Source organism: Miscanthus floridulus, chromosome 18 (genome assembly GCF_019320115.1).
Source record: "Miscanthus floridulus cultivar M001 chromosome 18, ASM1932011v1, whole genome shotgun sequence".
NCBI classification, from domain to species: Eukaryota; Viridiplantae; Streptophyta; class Magnoliopsida; order Poales; family Poaceae; genus Miscanthus; species Miscanthus floridulus.
In genome coordinates, this window is record NC_089597.1 from 8669948 (window position 1) to 8692840 (window position 22893).

Here is a 22893-nt window from a genome sequence, read left to right on the forward strand (position 1 = left end):
GGGTCGGGTGGCGGCGAAGAGCCTCCTGGCGGCGCGGGTGCAGGCGCGGGGAGGCAGCAGGGGCGCGCGTGGTGTGGGGCGCGGGTGGGGGTGGTGGCCGGTTAGGTTTAGGATAAGGCCACGGCGGGCCGGCTAGTGGGCTTTTTTTTAAGTCTTCCCCGAGTGCCTTCTCTGGCCCTCGGGGAAGAAATTTTTATTTTTTGTTTTTTTTTTGCCTCATTTTTTTGTGAGGTCTTCCCACATTATTTAAAACTCCTTGTTCAAATTTGGGACAATTTTAACTTTTTTTTTTGTTATATTTCGTTAATTTTTTTCGTTTCGTTGAATTTTTTTGCATACTTCAAATTTGAACTGCAGGTGCATGAAATAATAGAATTTCTTGATTGAAAAAATAATATTCATGATATTTAGTGTATGTTGAGGCCGTGTCCAGGAACTCACATGAAATTTCGAGCATCTTGTTGATGTAACATGACGAGGTACTTGTGGAAAAAGTGTTTTTAAATTATATAAAATCCGAACGAAGTTCGAAAATCACGAAACTTGTCTGGGCGTCGTGTTATCGCATGTAGAGGTTATGATAAAAAATTAAGAAGGTTTCGAGCAAGTTGCGACATCGGATGTCTAAAACCCAGACATCTCCGCATGTGATCACTTGTATAGGCATGCGGAGATGTCTGTGTTTTAGGCATCCGACGCCGCAACTTCATCGAAACCTTCTCAATTTTTTATCATAGCCTCTACATGCGATAACACGACGCCCAGACAAGTTTCGTGATTTTCGGACTTCGTTCGGATTTTATATAATTTAAATACACTTTTCCCGCAAGTTGTTCGTCATGTTACGTCAACAAGATGCTCGACATTTCATGCAAGTTCCTGGATAAGGCATCAACATACATCAAATATCATTAATATAATTTTTTGAATCACCAAATTCCATTATTTCATGCACCTGCAGTTCAAATTCGAAGTATGCAAAAAAAATTCAACGAAATGAAAAAAACTAACAAAATATAACAAAATAAGTCAAAATTGTCCCAAATATGAACATGCAGTTTTAAACAATGTGGGAAGGCCTCACAAAAAAAATGAGGTAAAAAAAACAAAAAAAACAAAAATTCTTCCCCGAGTGCCTTCCCTGGCACTCGGGGAAGAGGCCCTTTCCCGAGTGCCAGGACAGGGCACTCGGGGAAGGCAGCCTCTTCCCCGAGTGTCCTGTTCTGACACTCGGGAAAGTGCCTCTTCCCCGAGTGCCAGGGAAGGCACTCGGGGAAGAATTTTTGTTTTTTTAAGTTTTAACGGCGTGGGCGGGGTGAACCGTCAAGTAACATGTTTCTTTGCCGAGTGCCGATCTTCCCCGAGTGTTGCACTCGGGGAAGAGGGCCTTTGCCGAGTGCTGCTCTTTACCGAGTGCCAGGATCTCTGCGGCACTCGGGAAAGCCTCTCTTCCCCGAGTGCAATTCTTCCCCGAGTGCAACACTCGGGGAAGATCCTCTTTCCTGAGTGTCTGATTTTTGACACTCGGGGAAGCCAGCGACACTCGGGGAATTTTGTCTCTCCCGTAGTGATGCGGGACATGTCAGATTTTATAACAATTATTGCCGCTCTGATCAGGTACGGTGTGCAACGATATCAGAAAACAAACACATTTCAGGGATATATGTATATATGTACTGTATTCATAAGGTACATTACTTGGTCGAGCAAAAGATTGTTCTTCTTTTTACGAAAAAACACATACTCAATTCGAAAAGAATAAGAGCAATTAGCACCACATGGATAGATCCTTTCCTAGCTATGAAACAAAAATAGAGAATGCATGAAGGGAGAAACAACTGACGAAATTAATGTAAGGATCATGCACGTGTCGATCCATCGTGGATGGATCAATCTGTAATGATACATGAATAAGAAGGAATATAATAAGAGAGTGTCTAGTTATCTGTCGACAGATTTTATGTGGTCAAATCTATCAGATTTTATAGTATATGTGATGTTCATATAATATACATGTGATGTTTGTATTTTATGATGGTTCTATGAAATCCGACAAATTTAGTACCAAGAAAATATGTCAACCAATAAATAGCACGTAATATACATGTGATGTTCATATATTATACAAGTGATGTTCTATGATATTTTTTGTGATGTTCACATTGTATACAAGAGATGTTCTATGGAATCTGACAGATTTAGTACCCAAAAAAATATGTCGACAGATAAATACCAAAAGTCATATATTCAATAGAAGTTGTTGGATCCCTGATAGGAGAGTCCAATGGACCACCAGGCAGGGATGACATCACTGACGATGATGGTCTTCTGTGGCAAGCTGTAGCTGGTCATGCTGACAACGAAGCCCTGCGTGTTACCCAGCGCGGCGAACACCTGGTGCGTGATGCCCCGGTTGTGCGACCCTAGCACAGGACCCATTTGTTGACGCCGAATTGGGTCAACACACCGGTAAGGAGCTACCTCGCTCTATGTAGGGCCTAGCCGACTTTTAGGTTGGCTGGCACTTAGGGTATGTCCGCACTTGGACCTTATGCCTCCAGCGATGAGCGCGATACACAAGATACGTCGTCGGAGCAGCCTCGCCAGGAGCGCGATACGCAAGACAAGACGATGAGGTCTCTTGAAACCTGAAACCCTACACGCCCGGGTGGGACCTCGTCGTGACGTGCGGTGGCTATGGGCTGCCCTAGCCAGCCTAGCCGCTCTAGAGCTTTGCCATCATCGATCCACCATCTATGTAGTGTTGACGAAGAATGAGGAGAAGTAGAGGGGAAGAGAGGGTAAAAGAGAGGTTGTAGATTGATTTTTGTGACGATTGTGTCTGTTGGGCACCTCAATCGGCCGGGGACCTTATATTTATAAGGTGGGGTGGCTTTATCCCTCAATAAGTCGAAACCTCTTCCAAATCGCGTCCAAACGCGTTCTGCCAAAGTCGGCTAAGCCGACTCCCACCCAAGCAAAAAGCTTACAAAATTCATAATTAATTTATCCGGATTTTAAATGGGGTGATCCATATATGTATTTTGATCAGCTCGACAAGAGAAACGCAATGGTGAAGTCCATGCTTGCATTTGAGGAAGTTGGAAAAGTCGGCTTAGCCGACTTTGGCTAGGTCAGCCTCTCGAAAAGCCATTTCCTTCACCCGGGCTCTAAATGTGATGATTCAAGTAGGCTTTTTGGCCATTTTGATGATAGAAACATGATGGGTGTATCCATTATGTACTTTGGACACTTTCGAGTGTCAACACCATCTGTAATTAATTTAACTAACATTTTCCTTCCATTGCTTCCATGTATAATCATATAATGTGCTATATTTCCGAGTCGGTGCCCCGTGCGAAGAAGCACGGGGTACCCACTAGTTTGTTATTAATTTCAACACACGCATGAATGCATTCAAGTTGAGAGGGTGTTTGTTTAACCAATTACTGCTCCAATTGGGAATTCGGAATTGGGTTCAATTCAAACACCGCCCTCTCGTCGAATTAATATACGTCGTCGTCAGAGCTGCAGATCAAGCAGCACCGCCGGCTCCGTGCGAAGCTCCAACAGGTTGACGCCGAACAGCCGGAGCCACCGCCCGCGCTGCCGCCGCGCTTCCTCCTCCTCTTCTGCTGCTGCTTCTGCTTCTTCCACGGCCACCACTTTCTCCGCCTGCTGGTGCTGGTGATTGCCGGCCGCGGGCAAGACGACCAAGCTCTGCGGCTGCTGCTGGTGCCGTGTCGTCGGCGGCACGGCGAGGATCGTCGGGACGACGACCGCAGGCACCGCGCCCTGCTCCACGGCACGAGTCCACCGCCGCTGGCAGTCGATGAAGAGCCTTGTGCCGTCGCGGCAGAACGTGACGGTGTCCCCGGCCGCGAGGCGCTTGTCGCGGACGTAGCGGTTCCAGCCCTTGGTCATGACGTAGCTCTGGCTGCTGCTCCAGTAGGAGTAGCGGAACCGCCACGCCGCCGGGGACGGACCGCCGCGGGCGTCGTGGAAGCACAGCACCGTGCCCCGCGACCTGGCCGCCGCGCCGCGCAGCGGCAGGTGCCGCTCCGCGAACTGCTTCGGCACCACCAGCCGGTTCAGCTTCCCCACGTCGCTCGGCGTCACCACCTTCTCGAACATGCGCTCGCGCCTGCTGCTGCTGCTGCTGCTGTGGCTGTGGCTGTAGTCGCCACCACCGACTCCTCCTCCACCGCCGCCGGCCGCCGCCGTCGACTCCAGCTCCAGTGCGAACTTCAGGGCCATCTGGAAGCCAAGCGATCGATGATGCAGTAGTACACGGGATCGATTCACCAGCTATATATCTGCGACTGCGCTAGTTGATGAATAATCCGGCGCTGTCGCCGTCTGAATTTATAGGGAAGGGAAGGGAAGCATGACTTTTCTGCATGCCGTGGATCGCGATCGGTTGGCAAGCAGCAATCCGCATCCGTTGTTGGTGGTGGTGCTTTGCATCCAACGGTCTGCGGGCTTGGACCGGACTGGATCACTTACGCTGAGCTGCGTTGACCGTACGGATCGACCTATAGCTTTGCTCCCTCGTTCGTCGTTTACTGATGCTATATATCCATCGTTGGTCCGGCCATATAAATGGCATTTTTGCTCTTCTTATTATCTCTGAAAATGAAAATGTATCTCCAATTAATGCAAATTAAAATCTTACTGGAACCATTTGCAGCATGCACATGAGCTTCTTAGATATTTCTTGTGCTACGTACACATAAATCTTATCATCTTCTACCTATTGTTTTACTCGATCGTTCTAAATTATAAGACGTTTTGGCTTTCTATATTCAAAGCTTTTGCTATGCACATAAATATATGTTATGTCTAAATACATAGTAAAGCTATTAATCTAGAAATATCAAAACGTCTTATCATTTGGATCGGAGAAATTACTTCGTAACTTCTACCTGTTCAATTCTGTGTGACACGATTATATGAATATTTCTTCACCGTGGTTTACAAGAGTGTATGCATACTATATATGTCATTCGAAGTAATGCAGATCTGGAACGAAGAAAAACGAGCACTGCTGTGTCGTGTCATCATACATCACAACTTGCTCAGAAACTTCTAAATTTTCTACCACAGCCTCTACATGCGATGACATGACACTTCGATAAGTTTCGTGATTTTCGGACTTCGTTTGCATTTTATATAATTAAAAAACACTTTTTTAACAAGTTGGTGGTCATGTTTCGTGAAACAGATGTTCGAAATTTCACGAATGTCCCTGCACACGGCCTCAAAATACACTTAAAAACATGAATACCATTTTTTGAATCGCCAAATTCCAATATTTCATGCACCTGCAGTTCAAATTTACTTTTTCGAGAAAAATTCAAGTAAACATAAAAAATTAAAAAAATATACCAAAAAGTCATAGAAAAGTTCCAAATTGGAACATGTGCTTGAAGGTACTGTATAAATGCCACATAAAAAATTTGAAAACAAAAATAAAAAAAATAAAAATACTTTGCCGAGTGTCGGAATTGGCACTCGGCAAAGGAACCTCTTTGCCGAGTGCCAAGCTTGCAGCACTCGACAAAGAATATTCAGAATTTTTTTTCATCTTTCGGATTAAAAGAAACCCCCTGAATTTCTTTGCCGAGTGCCCACATCTCGGCACTCGGCAAAGGGCCGCCCCACTTAACCCTAGCGGGCCGGCCGGCCCGCTCCCACTCTCCCTCTCACAGCCGCGTGCCCCGGCCCCGCCCCACCGCCGCGGACCACCGGTGCCGCCGGACCCCCTCCGTGGCCGGCTCGTGCCCAGGTCTGCCCTCCCTAGCCGGTGGTGCGCCGCCCAGCCCCGGCCCCGCCCCGCTGCCGCTCGACCTCCGCTTCAGCCGGCCCCGCCCCGGCCCCGCTCCGCCGTCGGACGCGGACCTGCCGGTGGTGCCCTGCCCCGGCTGCCCCCGCCCCTGAACCACTGAAGTGGAGGAGAGGAGGAGCAGGGGAGTAGAGGAGAGAAGGGAGGTGGAGGAGAGGAGAAGGAAGAAGGAAGAAGGAGAAGGGAGGAGAAGGAGAAGGAAGGAGGAGGAGCCTCGGCCGCCGGCCACGCCCCTCGCCATTCGTCCCCACCGTCGTCCCCGCCCCTCGCTGGAGACGAAGGTGACCCCGACACCGCATCGCCCGACTCCACCGCCACCCATGGTATAAAGCCCCCCGATTGTCGGCCTTCGTTCCTTGTATGTCATTGACGGCCTTCGTGCCGTATGTGGATGTGTGGGCCTACGTGCCGTACGTGGATGTGTGGGCCTTCGTGCCGTATATATGCTGTCGGCCATCGTGTCGTCTTTTTTCTTGCAGGTTTTGGAAACCTCCCCGTACAGGGGAGGTTCTGCCAAAATTTTTAACTTATAGTATTATAATTCTTCTTTTGCAGAGCAGGACCCGTCGGAGGGGACCCAAAGTACGTAGGCGACCCCGATCGTCTTCGTCGGCGCTGTGGTCCTGCCTGCACAACGTCGCCTCGCCACTGCCCCGCTAGCCTGACTCCACCGCCACCCTAGGTATAAATAACCTCTCTTCCTTATCGTTGTCGTAGATCGGTGTAACCCAGTTAGGCGTCTCCCGTTCGAAACAGATACGGTTGGAGGTATGCGGATCTTCACATATCTAAGACCGTATCTGTTTCAGATTGTCTACTTTTTTGGATAGCCCGCGGATGCGTAGATGGGGTAGTTTCCATGTTCTGCTTCGATCCGAGACAGAATTTCGGCACCACCTCTCTGTTGTTCTCCGGATACACACTCTCCCTTCTAGGACGTGTATCGGGAGAACAGCGGGGAGGTGCTGCCAAAATTATGTCTCAGATCGGAGTAGAGCATGTAAACTAACCTCATCTACGCATCCGCGGGTGGGATTAGGACCTATCCTCACCCATTAGATAGTAGGTACGCCGTTCAAATGCAATTGGTGGTTATATTACTCGCTCATGTATATGCTAGAGGATGGATAACCGTGAGTGGATGTACATGGGCCGCCCAAGTCAGGCTAAAATCACCCCTAAATGGATGGACAAGACCAAGGGTTTCTTGAACCAAGCATTTGACAAGGCATCTAATGGATCGAGAGACACATTATGTCCCTGTAGCGAATGCGGAAACAGGAAAAAAAACAAGGAAGATCATGGGGGAACATCTTTGCAAGTATGGATTTATGCCAAACTATACCCGGTGGGTGTTCCATGGTGAAGCCCATCGTACTAGAGAGGAGGTGGTGAGACCACGCTTGGAGGCGTTTGATGCTGATGGCGGGGTAGCAGAATGGTTAGGTGACTTTCACGAAGCAACGTTCGCTGAAAGACCTATGGAGGAGGAGGAGGAGAAGGAGGATGAGGAGGAGGAGCCAGAGCCAACCGGAAAGGCGTTCTACCAAATGTTGTCTTCGGCACAGAAGCTCCTACACGAGAAGGCAACAGTTTCTCAACTGGATGCCATTGGACGCCTAATGGGGTTGAAGTCCCAGTACAACATGAGTCGAGCCTGCTTCGATGGTATGTTGGCAGTTATTGGTGGGCTGCTTCCGGAGGGTCATATTCTGCCGAGCAGCTTCTACGAGTCACAGAGACTCCTTCGTGCACTTAAAATGCCGTATGAGTAGATACATTGTTGTCCGAAGGGGTGCGTCCTATTTAGGAAAGATCACAAGGATGCAAAGTACTATCCAAAGTGTAAATCCTCTAGGTATGTGGAGGTAAACAAAGGTGATGGCCAGAAGGAGCAGCTTGAGATCCCCATGAAAGTCCTATGGCACCTTTCGATCATACCGAGGCTCCAACGGCTATTCATGACCGAGGAGTCTATGAAACAGATGACATGACACAAGAATGGCATTCGATACAATCCTAACAAGATGGTACATCCAGCTGATGGTGAAGCATGGAAAAGCTTTAATCGCAAGCATCGTGACAAAGATCTTGAGGCCCATAATGTACGTGTTGCGCTGGCAACGGATGGGTTCAATCCTTATGGAATGATGTTGGCCCCATACACTTGTTGGCCCATGTTCGCTATCCCCCTCAATCTCCCCCTCGGGGTCCTCCTTCAATGGCAAAACATATTCTTGATGTTGATAATTCCTGGACACCCGGGAAACAAAATGGGTGTGTACATGGAGCCTATTTATGATGAATTGATCAGTGCTTGGAATGAAGGGGTATGGATTTATGACCGAGCTACAAAGAAAAACTTCAAAATGTATGTTTGGTACCAGTACTCCATGCATGACTTCCTGGCGTATGGGATATTCAGCGCCTGGTGTGTCCACGGGAAGTTCCCATGCCCGGTATGCAAGACAACTCTGGAGTTCATTTGGTTGAAGAAGGGTGGCAAGTTTTCATCGTTCGACAAGCATCGACAGTTCCTCTCTCTTAACCATGCATTCAGACAAGACACCAAGAACTTCATGAAAGGTGTCAAGGTGACCGACCCTAAACCTTAGAAGATGACTGGTGCCCCGGTTCATGCTCAGATAGATGCTCTCGTGGTCAATCCATAGAAAGATAGTCAAAAGAAAGATAATCCAAAGAAAGATTGCTTTATGGGATATGGTGTCGAACATATGTGGACTCATAAGTTAGGCTTGGAGAGGCTTCCCTATTTTGATGACCTTCTCCTTCCACATAATATAGATGTAATGCACACTGAGAAGAATGTCGCCGAAGCACTTTGGGCAACACTCATGGACATTCCTGACAAGACAAAGGGCAACCCTAAGGCCAGAGTGGACCTGGCAACGCTATGCGATAGACCAAAGCTAGAGATGCTACCTCCAAGAGACGGCAAGCCATAGAAAAGGCCTAAGGCTGATTACGTCTTAGAAAAGAAGTACAGGACGGAAGTGATACAATGGATGTAGACGTTAAAGTTCCCGGATGGGTATGCAGCGAATCTGAGGAGGGGAGCGAACCCAGAGACTGGCCGAGTCTTAGGGATGAAGAGTCATGACTACCACATATGGATTGAGCGGCTTCTTCCGTCGATGGTTCGAGGCTACGTCCCTAAGAATGTCTGGAAGATGCTGGCAGAGTTGAGCTTTTTCTTCCACCAGCTTTGTGCCAAGGAGGTATCTGTGAAAGTGGTTGAGGAGTAGGAAAAAGTGGCACCTCTGTTGCTCTGTAAGTTAGAGAAGATCTTTCCACCTGCCTTTTTCTTGTCGATGCAACATTTGATTTTGCACCTCCTGTCCGAGGCACGAATGGGGGGGCGTGCAGAACCGTTGGTGCTATCCAATCGAGATATGTCTAAAGACTATTCGCAAGAAATATGGAAACAAAGGAAGGATTGAGGCTTCCATTGCTGAGGCATTCATTCATGAGGAGGTGTCAAACTTCACAACAACATACTATAATGAGAACCTTCCTAGCGTGCATAATCCACCTGCTCGGTACAACGAGGACGAAAATTAATTGACCCTTATCCTTTTCAAAGGGCCACGCGGGAGAGCAAGTGGAGCGACCACAAAGACCTTGAGCTATGAAGAGTGGCGCAAGATCATGCTCTATGTGTTGACCAACCTTGACGAAGTGGAAACGTATCTGGGGTAAGTTCTCAACGAACTTGTTACATACTCCGTAACTTTTGTACATCCAACAACATTGTTCCTTGTCGGTGCAGGGAAATTTTTGATGAATCCTGGCATCATTCAAGGCCACCTTCTGACCCTGAACGAGAGACCCTTCTTCAACATGGTTCGCCTGATTTCATTACATGGTTGCAAAAAAAGGTACCGGCCAACTTAGCTTTTACTAAGTTTGACGTTCCAAGTTGCCTGATTTCATTTCTCTCCTGCTTGAACTTGCAGTGCCAAAGGGATGTGTCTATAAGTGCTGAATTACGACAGGTGGCCAATGGCTTTGACTATAAGGTCTTGTCATTTAACACTTATGACGTGAATGGATATCGCTTTCACACAACAAGGTATGAGCAGAGTCGTCCCAATCCATGGACCACGAATACCGGAGTATTTACGCCCGGCATTGATCAGGAGGAGTATTATGGGACAGTTGAAGAAATATACGAGCTCGACTACCGTGGTTCCAAAGCACTTAATCCTGTCATATTCAAATGCCAGTGGTTTGATCCTGCAGTATCGAGAAAGTCCCATCAACTTGGGATAGTCGAAACTCGACAGGATTCCTTCTATCCAGGAGAAGATATCTATATTGTGGCTCAACAAGCCACACAAGTTTATTATTGTCCATATGCTTGCAAAACCGACCCACATCTTCAGGGTTGGTATATTGTGCAAAAGGTATCACCACATGGTAGATTACCTCGCCCAAACCCTGATGATTACAACTTGAACCCAAACACGCATGGCGGAGAGTTCTATCAACAAGAAGAGGGGCTACCAGGGATGCTTGAGATAGACTTAACCGGAGAGATCAAAATGGAAGCAGACGAGGAATGGGTTGTTGACGAGGACGCTGCAAATGAGGTGCATGATCCGAAGGACTTAGAAATGCTTGACGGACTACGACTAGGCAATGACAACGATGAGGATGAGGTTGTTGAGGATTTGGACAATCTTGATAGTGATGACGATACCTATCGTCCAGATAATCCCGATCATGAAGAATATTAGAAATACATGTAATACTATGTTATTTTGTAATTACATTTTCTTTATTTTGCATCTCTTACTAAGTACGTCTCGTTTATCTATACTTATTGGTTTACTCTTTTTAATTGCAGGTGATGGGGCCCACTAGGAGGAGCTGCCCCTCGGTTTACGCTAACCGAAGGGACATGGCGGTGGCTGAGGAGGCGGAGGCGTCAGAGAGGCCGAGTGGCAGGCCCAGGCGGGAGCCATTGACTGACCACGAGCGCAGCTCCTCACACGACTCTGTGCATGATGACGACCTTTAGCACATGGTGGACGGGGACGGGGTCCACGGACGGAGGACGAGGAGGCGGTTCCAGCGACGGAGGACGAGGAGGCGGCAACAGTAGGGGGTTCCACTTCCTCTGGTACGTCGAAGCCCTACCAGCGAGGTCCCGCAAAGCTCCCGAAGCGACCGATACCTGTTGAGAGGCGCCCACTGATTGCACCCGAGGGCGATAAGTAAGTAACTTCATATGTTCTTCATTTGATATGTTAAAAAATCATAATAACAACTAATAACTATTGTGAACCACTTGTGCAGGAACTGGGTGCTTGTGGACCAGGCGGCCCTGGCACGCAATGTGAATGGCATCCTAGGACTTCTGTGCAAGGAACACTTCCCTGGCCTGGTTAGGAAAGGAGATCATGATTGGGAGCCGGCCTGGACGTTCGACCACTATGCCCTCGTGCAGGATGCTACAGATCATAATGGCATCCGCTGCAGAAACAAGGCAAATCGGGTGATTAGGGAGTTGTGGGTAAGTCTTTCTTGCACTACATTCCTCAATTCCTCGCATTTATTGGACATTCTTGAAATAAAATAATGGATACCTCATGTCTTTATGCAGGACTTCTTTAGAATCTAGGAGGGACAGGAGGAAAGTGCGTATCAGGTGGCTTACGCTTCCTGTAAAAGGCGTGTCACGGACTTGCACTACGAGTCCCGCCTCCAGGCCCACATAGACTACAACGCCAAGTTCCTACTCAGGCGTGTCAACAAAGAGGAGGCAAGATGGATGACGCTAACAAGGGAGCAGTACATACAGGTAAATACAAAACATGAATATTCATTTCTTTTGAGATTAAGTATGCCTAATTTGATCTTCTGATATGTCGTCTACTTGATGTCCTATAGGCGATTCCAAGCTGGTGCGCCACCCACCCCGATTGCTGGGAATATATTGTGGACACCTGGTTGGACGGAGACTGGCAGAAGAAGCACGAGGAGGCCCGCGACAGGCGTTTGCAGATGCCAGGTGTACCTCACCATCAGGGCAGCCGCAGCCTCAGCAAATATGCAAAGGCATATGTAAGTCTCCGCCATTGCTCTAATCTAGCCGTGCTCAATTCTGCATCATTTCTAACCACATGTTGTTGTCTTTCTCGTAGTCGGATGCATACGGTGGCTAGCTAGTTGGTCAACTCAAGGCATATGCTCTGGCTCACATGGGCAAGGCGACGACTGACATCGAGTATGACCCAGATGCCCCGCTTGAGGCATACACCAACTCCAGCGTCCACACCCGCCTCTCTTCGTACACGGAGGCGGCAAGGTCAGTCCATGGGCCGGGCTACGATCCGAGAACCGAGGAGCGCCTTGATCCTCAGCTCGTGATGAGGGTGGGGTAAGGCAAGAAGCATGGGCGGTTCTGGATTGGCGACGACGTCCTCGACACGGCCTCTACTTCTCCTCTCCACCAGCTCCGAGCAGCGAGCATGAGCTCAAGCGTGCCCATATGCCAACGGCCGACCACGGTGTCGGCACTCCAGGTAAGCATTCCTGTTTCATTCGTCGTTCTTTGACTTTTACATACCTTACTTATGCATTATTGAAACATTGGGGTCAAATGCTGCAGGCCCAGGTGTAGGAACTGCAGGCCGAGCGGGAGGCCGAGCGGTAGAGGCTACAGGCTTTGGAGGCCCAGCGGGAGCAAGATCAGCGGTAGATGGCTGAGATGATCAAGTTCATGCAGCAAATTGGCCAGCAACAAGGTTGGGCGATCCCACAGACGCTGCTTGCTCCAGATCCACCTCCACAACGTCCTGATTCTACCCCGGTGAGTATAAGTACGAAGTTTTACTTTCTATGCTGAAACTTAGAGAAACCTAGTGAAACCTAGAGAAACCTAGTGGTGGTGGTGGTGGTGGTGTGGTGGTCATGGTGGTGGTGGTGGTGGTCACGGTGTTGTGATGCTCATGGTGGTGGTGGTGGTCATGGTGGTGATGTGGTGGTGGTGGTGGTGATGGTGAAGTGTTGGTGGTGAAGTGTTGGTGATGGCGGTGATGTGGTGGTGGTGGTGGTAGTGGCGGATATTTATCTTGCATATTTATCTCTTCTCTTGTCGCTCACGTGTAATCTCTTCTATTTTGTGCAGCATCAATCGGGGGCGGCGTCGAACCACCTCGGAAGGTCGCCGGGATCGCACGTTGGGCCATCCCAACCCGGACCATCGCCGTGAGCTTCAAATGGCAGCCGTTGTGATATAATGCACTTGTGAACTTTGTGAACTATGCTTGTGTGTTTGGACTTTGGACTTGGGAGTCGAGATTGTGATACTTGTATGCTATGTTTATGTTTGTGGTGGATTGTGATATACATTTGTGTGATATATAGTTGTGTTATATATATATATATATATATATATATATATATATATATATATATATATATATATATATATATATATATATATATATCTTGTTTGCAACGATGGAAGACTAAAAACAAAAAAATTTGAAAATTTTCACTTCTTTGCCGAGTGTCATGACCATGACACTCGGCAAAGCTGGAAATATGAGACACTAAGCTTCCCAGCTTTGCCGAGTGCCATGGTCAAGGCACTCGGCAAAGAAAATTCAAAAAAAACTACTTTGCCGAGTGCCTACCTACAGTACTCGGCAAAGAAAATAAAAAAAAAAGAAAACAAGCTTTGCCGAGTGCCAGATGCAGGCACTCGGCAAAGCATTTAAAAAAATAAAATAAAAAACACATTTCTTTGCCGAGTGTCGACGCGTGGCACTCGGCAAAGGGGCCGTCACCGTGACCTGGCTGTCACGGCGGCTTTTCTTTGCCGAGTGCCATCGTGGCACTCGGGAAATCCTTTGCTGAGTGCCCGACATGCGGCACTCGGCAAAGAAGCCTTTGCCGTGAAGGGATATGCCGACATCTCTTTGTCGAGTGCAACACTCGACAAAGGCTTTGCCGAGTGCAAAGCCTTCTTTACTGAGTGCAATTGCACTCGGCAAAGCACGCGTCTGCTGTAGTGTAGAGAGGCCAGAGGGATCAGAGAGTAGTTGTTAGCAATGCAAGCAACGATGATGGGACGACCGGTGTTATTCGTACTAGATAATTTCCATTAGCAGGCATAAGCCAATCATGGTGTTCTCCTGCTGCCCCCATTGCACCTACATAATTGTTCTTAGTAAACTCTTGACCACGCACGCCAATTCATTAACAAGGTCGATCAACTCCTTTGCTTTGTCGCATCGTTTGAAAAGTCTTTGCTCAGATTTAGTACTTGCAAGTACTGGGTGCTTGAGATGAGAGAGTTATCAAGTACTGGGTGCCATGTCTGTCAGGCATTTTGCTCTTCTAAAAAAAGACAACACGGCAGATATATAGCCCGTCAATCTATAGCTTAGAGTGCAGGGAGATATTAACAATGATGTATTGATTAGGCTTATATGAGCTGCATCAAGCTGGATACACATGTATATATGCACCCAAAAGTTCCTACAAGTCTTAGAGTATCATATACTCCAGCTTAGCTAGGCTTATATATACTGCAATTATTAAGAGCGATCGCGCAAACGTGAGAGGTTTATCGACAAAGCGCGTATTTAACAAGCAAGCTGTGATCCAGCCTAAACAACAGAGTAATTATTGCATTGGTATGGCGAAGAACAGTCAGACAGCCGCTAGGCAAGTCTGTCTAATAAATATATGCACAAAAAAAAAATCTCTCCTAGATGAATATGAAACATTTCTGAACGAAACTGCTTTGACATGGACACATCATCAGCTTGTCTGAAACTTGGAAACTTTTTTTAGTGATAAACATACTACTTATAGATAGATATATCCACATCGCTAAAATCTGTGTTGTTGGCTCTTGGCTGCTAGTGAATTGAACGCTGACCGGTCAAAGGGTTCATGCATCAACTGATTCCAGGACAGCAGGTTTCAAAATTAAACACAGCAAAGGGTACTAGCTCTTACTATTATATACCAATAATCTGCATATTTTGAAGAGCGGCAAATTAGAAATGAACTTAACTGAAATCTGGATATGTGCTGCGTGGTGGGGGGCTTGTCGGCCTCCTACAACAGCCATTATTATTGCAACTGGGAGTAAAAAATCTTTCAGTCTCAGAAAGATGAGTGATGGAGTGAAGTAACAAATAAAAATGGGCACATGTACAGTTGCAATATATAAATATATTATATGAGAATATAATGCCAGTGGCCAGCCTGGTGCATGATGTCACCCGGCCGGAAAGGTGGTGTATGTCAGCCTACTAGTTAAGCGCTATTTGCCCCTGGTCAGGTCATTAGTCAAACAAAGTTCGTTCAGGGCCGCGGATTCCGATTAGCTGCAGGTTGCTCCTTAATTAATCAAACACACACCAATTATTTATGGCAAAATAAACAAAAGAAAAATCAAATGAGCACGCAAGTTCCTTGGCCAGGAGATTGTCTATCTATCTAGGTGCAGGGCCCTTATTGCCTTTGGAGACTAGTCGCCAGGCATTTTTTGCAATAGGTTATTAGGTTGTTAAGTACTTGATGAATGTCGTAGTGCACTGCATTTGATCCCATGCATGTGTATCTGAAACCAAGGTTCAGGTTCTCTGGCCCAAATCAAAACGGCTCTTCATCGTCAGGTAAGTTCCCGGCCGGTCCTGGGTTTTGGGGATTGTTGGTTTCCTGTATTGGCCAACTAACTAGCTACCACCTTGCATCGTTCCTGAGAAGAATTAAGTCGCTATGGCTTGGCAGTGTCTGCTTAACTTAACTATCCAAGGCACATGCGTTTGTAAAAGGGAAACATGTACATATGCAGTTACCTGTTCCTACCACTTGCATTTTCCAAAATAGAGTTACAAGAATCGGCTCAATTCAGACGCAGTTTCCATTCGATTCTGAACTGGACAAAAGATCAAACAAAATGCAGTAAAAAGTGGCAGGAACGAAGCAGCAGTGTCGGGGATCAATACTAGGTACCCGAAGACCGGGGAGCAAGGACAGGGACACGGAGTACTCGTCCGGTACTGCGTGATGGACTACGGCACGGTGGCGGTCGTCCTCCCGGCGTGCCGCGCCGTCGTCGAGGAGTACAGCCCCCGCGACTTCCAGGCGCCGTTCGACTACCTGGAGTGCGCCGGCAGGGTGACGGACGCGGCGGGGGACTGCTGGCAGCGCGTGTCGTACGAGGAGGCAACGGATCGGGTTTGGGGCGGATATCCGCGGGTTTCGGGTTCTGCGGGTTCGGGTTTGGGGATGTTTTTTTACCCACGGTTTTCGGGTTCGGGGCCCCGAAACCAATCGGGTTCGGTTTCGGGTTTGGTTTTCCACCCGTGGATATCCAATGGATATCCGAAATAAATCATTTGGAATTAAAACTCATGTTTTATAATATACTAATAATAATTTGTTTACTTAGATTATTAAATTTATTTAAAGTTGACTCATGAAAATATTTATTATTTGTTGCCTCTTGTTTATACATGTGAATATGTGTATATATATCCGCGGGTTTCGGGTATCCGTTCGGGTTTCGGGTATCCGCGGGTTTGGTTTTGGTGATGGATTTTCACCCGAATCGGTTTTCGGGGCGGATTCGGGTTTCGGTTTCGGGTTTCGGTTTTGGGTGCACGGAGACCCCACCCAAACCGAACCCGACCCGTTGCCATCCTTAACGAGGACGGCGAGCTGAAGCGGGCGCTGTGGAACGACGCCGTCGACGTCGCCAACCTCGCACAAGCCTTGATCGAGCAGATGGTCGACTTCCCGGACGATCATGAATAATAATGGCTCGCCATGTTAATGTATAAGAGAATTATATCAACTTTTCTCACATCAACTTTGAGTTTTGGTATGCAAATGAAATCAAATAATACGAATATAGTGCTGATCGCCTTGGTCGAGCAGATGGTCGATTTCCCGGACGATCATGAATAATAATGGCTCATCATGTTAATGTATAAGAGAACTATCAACTTTTCTCACATCAACTTGAGTTTTGGTATGCAAATCAAATCAAATAATACGAATATAGTGCTGATCGGAGGTACTACTTTGTTCAGTTTGCATGAATCGCTGGGATTTTGGACGGGGAAGAAGCAGACCACCAGGGACGTGAGGTGGCCCAGCTGTGTTTGAGCCCACGTACCGATTAGGCCCGTGAACTAACAAAGCATATCGGGCCAACCGGGATTTTGGAACGGAGGCAGTACTTTGTTCAGTTTGCATGAATGGCTGGGATTTTGGATGGGGAAGAAGCAGAGACCTACAAGAGCCCACTATCGATTAGGCCCGGAGCTCTGGTCCATGCCGTTTTGGGCCAAAACAACAATAGATCAGAACAATAACTGTGGTCTTCCTATTTTTGTAATCGTGTATATTCCGTATTCTATTTCCATCTTTCTGTATTCTCTTTCCTTGACTCAATGACTCCGTGCGAGGTTGTTGCCCTTCCGAAGGAGGTTACTGCATGACCACCACGGAATCAACAAGGACAATTTCTCCTCTCCGTAGTTTACTATTAGGATTCCTATTCAGCTTATTTGATATCGCAGAGTTCTATTTGGATTTGGATTCGTAGCTATCCCAAACCTATCATATAAATCAAGAGAGCTATAGACAACACAGAGTTAGTTAGAAGGAGGTGGGCAAAAAAATGGATGGACGAAAAAAATGAAGGAAATTTTGCCTCTTATTATTAGGGATAGATGTGGATAGATGCTGAATTTTGATACATAGGGTTTATTGATGTGAATTTTGTGACATACATATATAAATTTTGGTATATGATAAATATTGACCACAGTGATTTGAATTTTGATATATAGGGTTTAGTGATGTGAATTTTGATATTTGTAGACTTATGAAAAAAAGTTGACTTTAGTGATATGCATTTTGGTATATGATAAATATTGACTACAGTGATATGATTTTTTATATATAGGGTTTAGTGACTTGAATTTTGATATTTGTAGACTTATGAAAAAAAATGACTTTAGTGATATGCATTTTCATGTATGAAAAATATTGTCCCCAGTGATATGATTTTTGATATATTGACTTTAGTGAGAAGAGATGGATGGACGTAGTGGTCTCCCTCCGCCGGAAGTCATAGGTTTCAGCGGCTATGTAAAGTAGATGGGATTCGATCCAGTGTTGCCGGATGTACTGTTTAATCATCCAAGCATAGTAAGCAACCCTATATGTTTCCAATAAATTAATGTGTCAAATACGCTTGTATAAATATATTTTCTGATATGCATATATATGTGATTCTTAAATGTACCATAGGTAATTGACCCAATCATTTGGCTTAAAGAGACACTCTGAAATTATGGGGTTTAGGAAGTGGTTGTTCAGACCTTTCATATAGATAATGGTCCATTAATCCAATGTCCAATTGGCTTTTCCATCGCCGCTAGAATGGGTAGAGGTGTTGTATAAATCTCAGAGATGGGAATAAAAGGCACCTGAAAGCCCTAGTTTGGTTTTGGATAATTGATGAAATCTAGCACTAATCTTTGTCATGAGCGGTGATATGAGCTAGGTTGGTGCAATCCAAGTGATTGAGCAAGGTGAGGTTCATGAAGATGAAGATGGACAAGTGTTGATGATGATCAAGCTCTAACTTGGAAAAGAAGAAAGAGAAAAACAAAAACCGAGAAGATCAAGGCAAAGGTATAAGATAGGTTTTTGTTTCGCACTCAAGACACCATAGAGGGTGTGAGTGACTTAGGATCGATAGCCGTACTATAAAGAGGGGAAATCTTTGGCTAAATGGTTTATCGAGTGCCACTAGGTGACATGACTTTTGCATATGCATTTAGGAACCTAGCGTGCTAACTTTGACCCATGTAAAATGCTTTGAAAAATGTTAACACATGAACACACAAGTTCTACACTTTGTGGTTAGCAAGTTGGAAGCAAGGGCAAAGTGGTTGTGGACTTAGAAAAAGAAAAGAAGGCGAAGGTGCAGGACCGGACGCTGGCACTGGGGTGACCGGACTCACCCTAGGGTGCATCCGGTTAGAGTTGAGCGCCGCCAAGAAGGCCAAGTCCTGACCAGACTCAGCAGCGAAGAAGTGACCAGACGCGCAGGGCCTGCGTCGGGTCGGTAGTAACATACGCTGATGCAGCTGAGCTATTCGTGCGAAGCATCGATCAGACTCACCGATGCGTAGGACCTAACGCATCCGGTCGAGAAAATCATGCTCTGGACCCTTACTAGAACTGACCTGACGCTCAGGATTGTGGCATCTGGTCGAATGTAGTGGCATGTCCGGTCATTGACTAAGGCGCACGCAGAGACACCAACGGTCAAATTTGAGCGAGGACGACGTGACGCGCGGTGACTGGCCGGCTAGGGCGATCAAACGCACCTGGTCACAGAGTCCGGTCACCCTCGAAGTGCATAACGGTTGGATTTTCTTGGGGGTCTTTAAATAGACCTTGACCGGCCCTTGGCTCACTCTCTTGGCACTTTGACATACTTGACATCCTTATGAGTCTAAGCAAACACCTTCCACTCATCTCCATCTTTGATTCATCATCATAGTGAAATTAGAAGTGATTCCAAGTGCATTTGCTTGAGTGATTGCATCTAGTGGCACTTGGGGATCGTTGTGGCTACGAATTTCTTATTTCTCTTGGTGGTTGTCGCCACCTAGACGGCTTGGAGCAGCGAAGGAGGATTGGCACAAGTTGGTGATTGTTTATGGCCATCTCTCGGTAATTGTGAGGGATCTTGTGCCTTCTCCAACGGAGAGCCAAAAGATAACTCTAGTGGATTGCTCATGTCATTGAGTTACCTCACTTATGGGTAGGTTCTTGCGGTGTCCAATTGTGTGGACAAGGTTCGTGCAACACCTCTTAGCCACCGAACCACCAAGTGTTGGTCGACACAACAGAGACTAGTGTTCCAGCAAGCACGTGAACCTCAAGAGAAAAATTGATTGTCTCTTGCCCTTTGGTATTCTCCCAATGATTGAATTGGTATTCATCTTGTGATTGGTTCACTCCTCTACGCGGCGGTATAATCACCCTACTCACTTATTTATATTCTTGTAAACTAATTGTAGCAAGCTCTTTAGTGTATCTAGAATTAAGAGCTTGCTTTGTAGCTTAAGTTCATCTAGTGGAGCTCTTTAGTGTAGCAAGTTTGAGAGCTCTTAGTGAGTAGCAACTTAGCTCTTGTGTGTGCCTAGTGATTATAGCAACTAGAATTGTTTGGATAGGTGGCTTGCAACCCTAGTAGAGGTAGAGCAAATTTGCATTATGCCGTTTATCATACTAATCAAATTACTCTAGTGATCTTGTAGATTTTTAAATAGGCTATTCACCCCTCCCCCCTCTAGCCATATTAGGACCTATCAAGTGGTATCAGAGTCGTTGTCACCGTTTGATTCATGTCTTAACAACCTTCGATGTAAAAGATGGCTCAAATTGTGTTCAACCATGTTGGGGGTAAGCCACCATTCTTTGATGACACATCATTTGACTATTGGAAGAGAAAGATGAAGATGTACCTTGGTTCAATCAATGACAAGGTGTGGGATGTGGTAGAGAATGAGTTTGTGATTCTTGACCCTACCAATCTCACCGACAATGACAAGATCAACAAGCAATGCAATACCATGGCACTCAACACTATATACGATGGTATCGATTTAAAGGTGTTTGAGCAAATCAAATATCTTGAGAAGACAAGTGAAGTTTGGGTGAGATTAGAGGAAACATATGATGGCACTTCAATGGTAAAAAGTGTTAAGCTCTACATGCTCAAAGACAAGCTATCCAACTTCAAGATGAAGGATGATGAGTCTATTCCAGAGATGTTCTATAGGCTCCAAGTTATCATCAATGATCTCAAGAGTTTGGGTGAGAAGGTGAAGGATGAGGACTTCTCTCACAAGTTCTTGATGTGTTTTCCCAAGAGATTCAAGACATTGAGAACTATCATCTTTAGAGGTGGGTTGAAGGATGTCTCACCAAATGAGGTGCTTGGTGATGTGATGACCGAGGACCAATACAATAGTGAAGGTGAAGAAATTATGAAGGAGGAAGACAAGAAGAAGAAGAGTGTGGCATTCAAGGCCGGCAGCTCATCCTCCAAAAACAAGACCAAGGGCAAGGCTAAGAAGGAAGAATCAAGTGATAAAGAATGCTCCAATGATGATAGTGATGATGAAGCACTAGCTCTCTTTGTGCGCAAGTTTAGCAAAATAATGAAGAAGAAGGGCTATGGTTGAAGAAAGAGAAGAGATCACTCCAAGAACAAGGAGTATGTGAGATTGCGCTACAAGTGCAAGAGTCACAGTCATGTTATAGCGTAGTGTCCTTACAATAGTGACAATGAGGACAATGAAGAAGAAGAGCAAGAAAGAAAACAAAGAAAAGAAGGAGAAGAAGATGACCTTCAAGAAGAAGGGTGGATGCTATGTTGTCATATGGGATAGTGATGCCTCCACCGATGATGATTCAAGTGATGATGACAAGGCATCCAAGAAGAAGGCTCTAGCAAGCATCGCTATCAACAACAAGCCCTTGCTATTTGACACTTCATTATGCTTCATGGCCAAGGGCTCCAAGGTAAAATGTGTTGAAAGTGAAAATGATGATAGTGAAAGTGAAAATAATAGTGATGATGAATTCTCTAATGAACAACTAATGAACATGCTAGAACAAGCCAACTCAATAATTAAAAAAGAAGAATAAGAAGTGCAAAGAATTGCAAAAGAAGCTTGATGCTCTCGAGCAGTCCTTTGATAAGCTCAATGCTACTCATGAGAGGCTAGTGGAAGCCCATGAGAAGCTTGGCAAAGCTCACACCAAGCTTAAAAAGGCTCACTCCTTGCTTCTTGAACAAGATAAAGAAAGGGTAATAGTATCATGTGATGTGGGCATAACATGTGACTTAATTGATGAATCTTTTTTATGAACCCATTATTATTGATCCCACTAACCCTTCTTGTAGCTCATCATCCACCACCACCACCACTCTTACCTCTACTCTAGTGACAGTTTCACTTGTGATGCCTCACTAATTATTGAGAATGAGACTCTCAGGAGAGAGGTGGATGAGCTCACTCACGCCCTAGGCAAGGCCTATGGTGGTGAGGCCCGCTTGCTAAAGTGCTTGGGTAGCCAAAGGTTCTCTCTTAACAAAGATGGATTGGGCTATACCCCTAAGAAAGACAAGACGGCCTTTGCTACTTCCAAAGCTAGCTTTGTGAAGAACAATGGTCAGTTTTGCAATAGATGCAAGCAAGTTGGGCACATAGAGCAATATTGCAAGAACAAGAACAAGAATAATGCTAATGTATCCTCAATTTGTTTTGATTCTTGTTACATGCTTACTAAGGGTGTGAATGGTGTGAAGGTTAAGTTCATTGGTACATCAATTGTGGGCTCAAAGAAGAAAGCCATTTAGGTGCCAAAGATCTTAGTAACTAACCTTCAAGGATCCAAGCAAGTTTGGGTACCTAAAAGGAATTGATTTTCTTTTGTAGGTAAACTATAAAGCCGGAGGAAGACATTTGGTGCTTGATAGTGGGTGCACACAACACATGGCTGGTGATTAAGAATATTTAATTCAATCAATGAAAATGATAGCAATGGGGTTGATAGTATCACATTTGGTGACAATGGCAAAGGCAAGGTCAAGGGGCTTGGTAAGATTGCAATATCCAATGATTTGAGCATTTCCAATGTGCTACTAGTAGAGAGCTTAAACTTCAACCTATTGTCGGTAGCTCAACTTTGTGATCTTAGTTTCAAGTGCATATTTGGAGTTGATGTAGAGATCATAAGTGTAGGTGGCTCTAACTTGATATTCAAAGGATTTAGATATGAGAATCTATACTTGGTTGATTTCAATGCTAGAGAAGCTCAATTGTCAACATGTTTGATCACTAAGTCTAGCATAGGATGGTTATGGCATAGAAGGCTTGGTCATGTTGGAATGAAATAATTGAACAAATTGATTAAGCATAATCTAGTTAGAGGCTTGAAAGATGTCATATTTG

The 22893-nt window shown here is 45.8% G+C and overlaps 1 protein-coding gene across 1 annotated transcript; it reads right to left on the minus strand.

Annotated features, from left to right (window-relative positions):
- Nucleotides 1-3522: 3522 nt before the first annotated feature.
- On the minus strand, nt 3523-4257 carry LOC136523244 (B3 domain-containing protein Os06g0107800-like). The gene has a single exon (XM_066516990.1). The coding sequence runs from the start codon at nt 4255-4257 to the stop codon at nt 3523-3525; it is 735 nt and encodes a 244-aa protein (XP_066373087.1).
- Between the last annotated feature and the right edge of the window lie 18636 nt (nt 4258-22893).

Bases quoted from the DNA above. Each gene is read 5' to 3' on its own strand.
- LOC136523244 (XM_066516990.1), bottom strand. From the start codon at position 4,257: ATGGCCCTGAAGTTCGCACTGGAGCTGGAGTCGACGGCGGCGGCCGGC.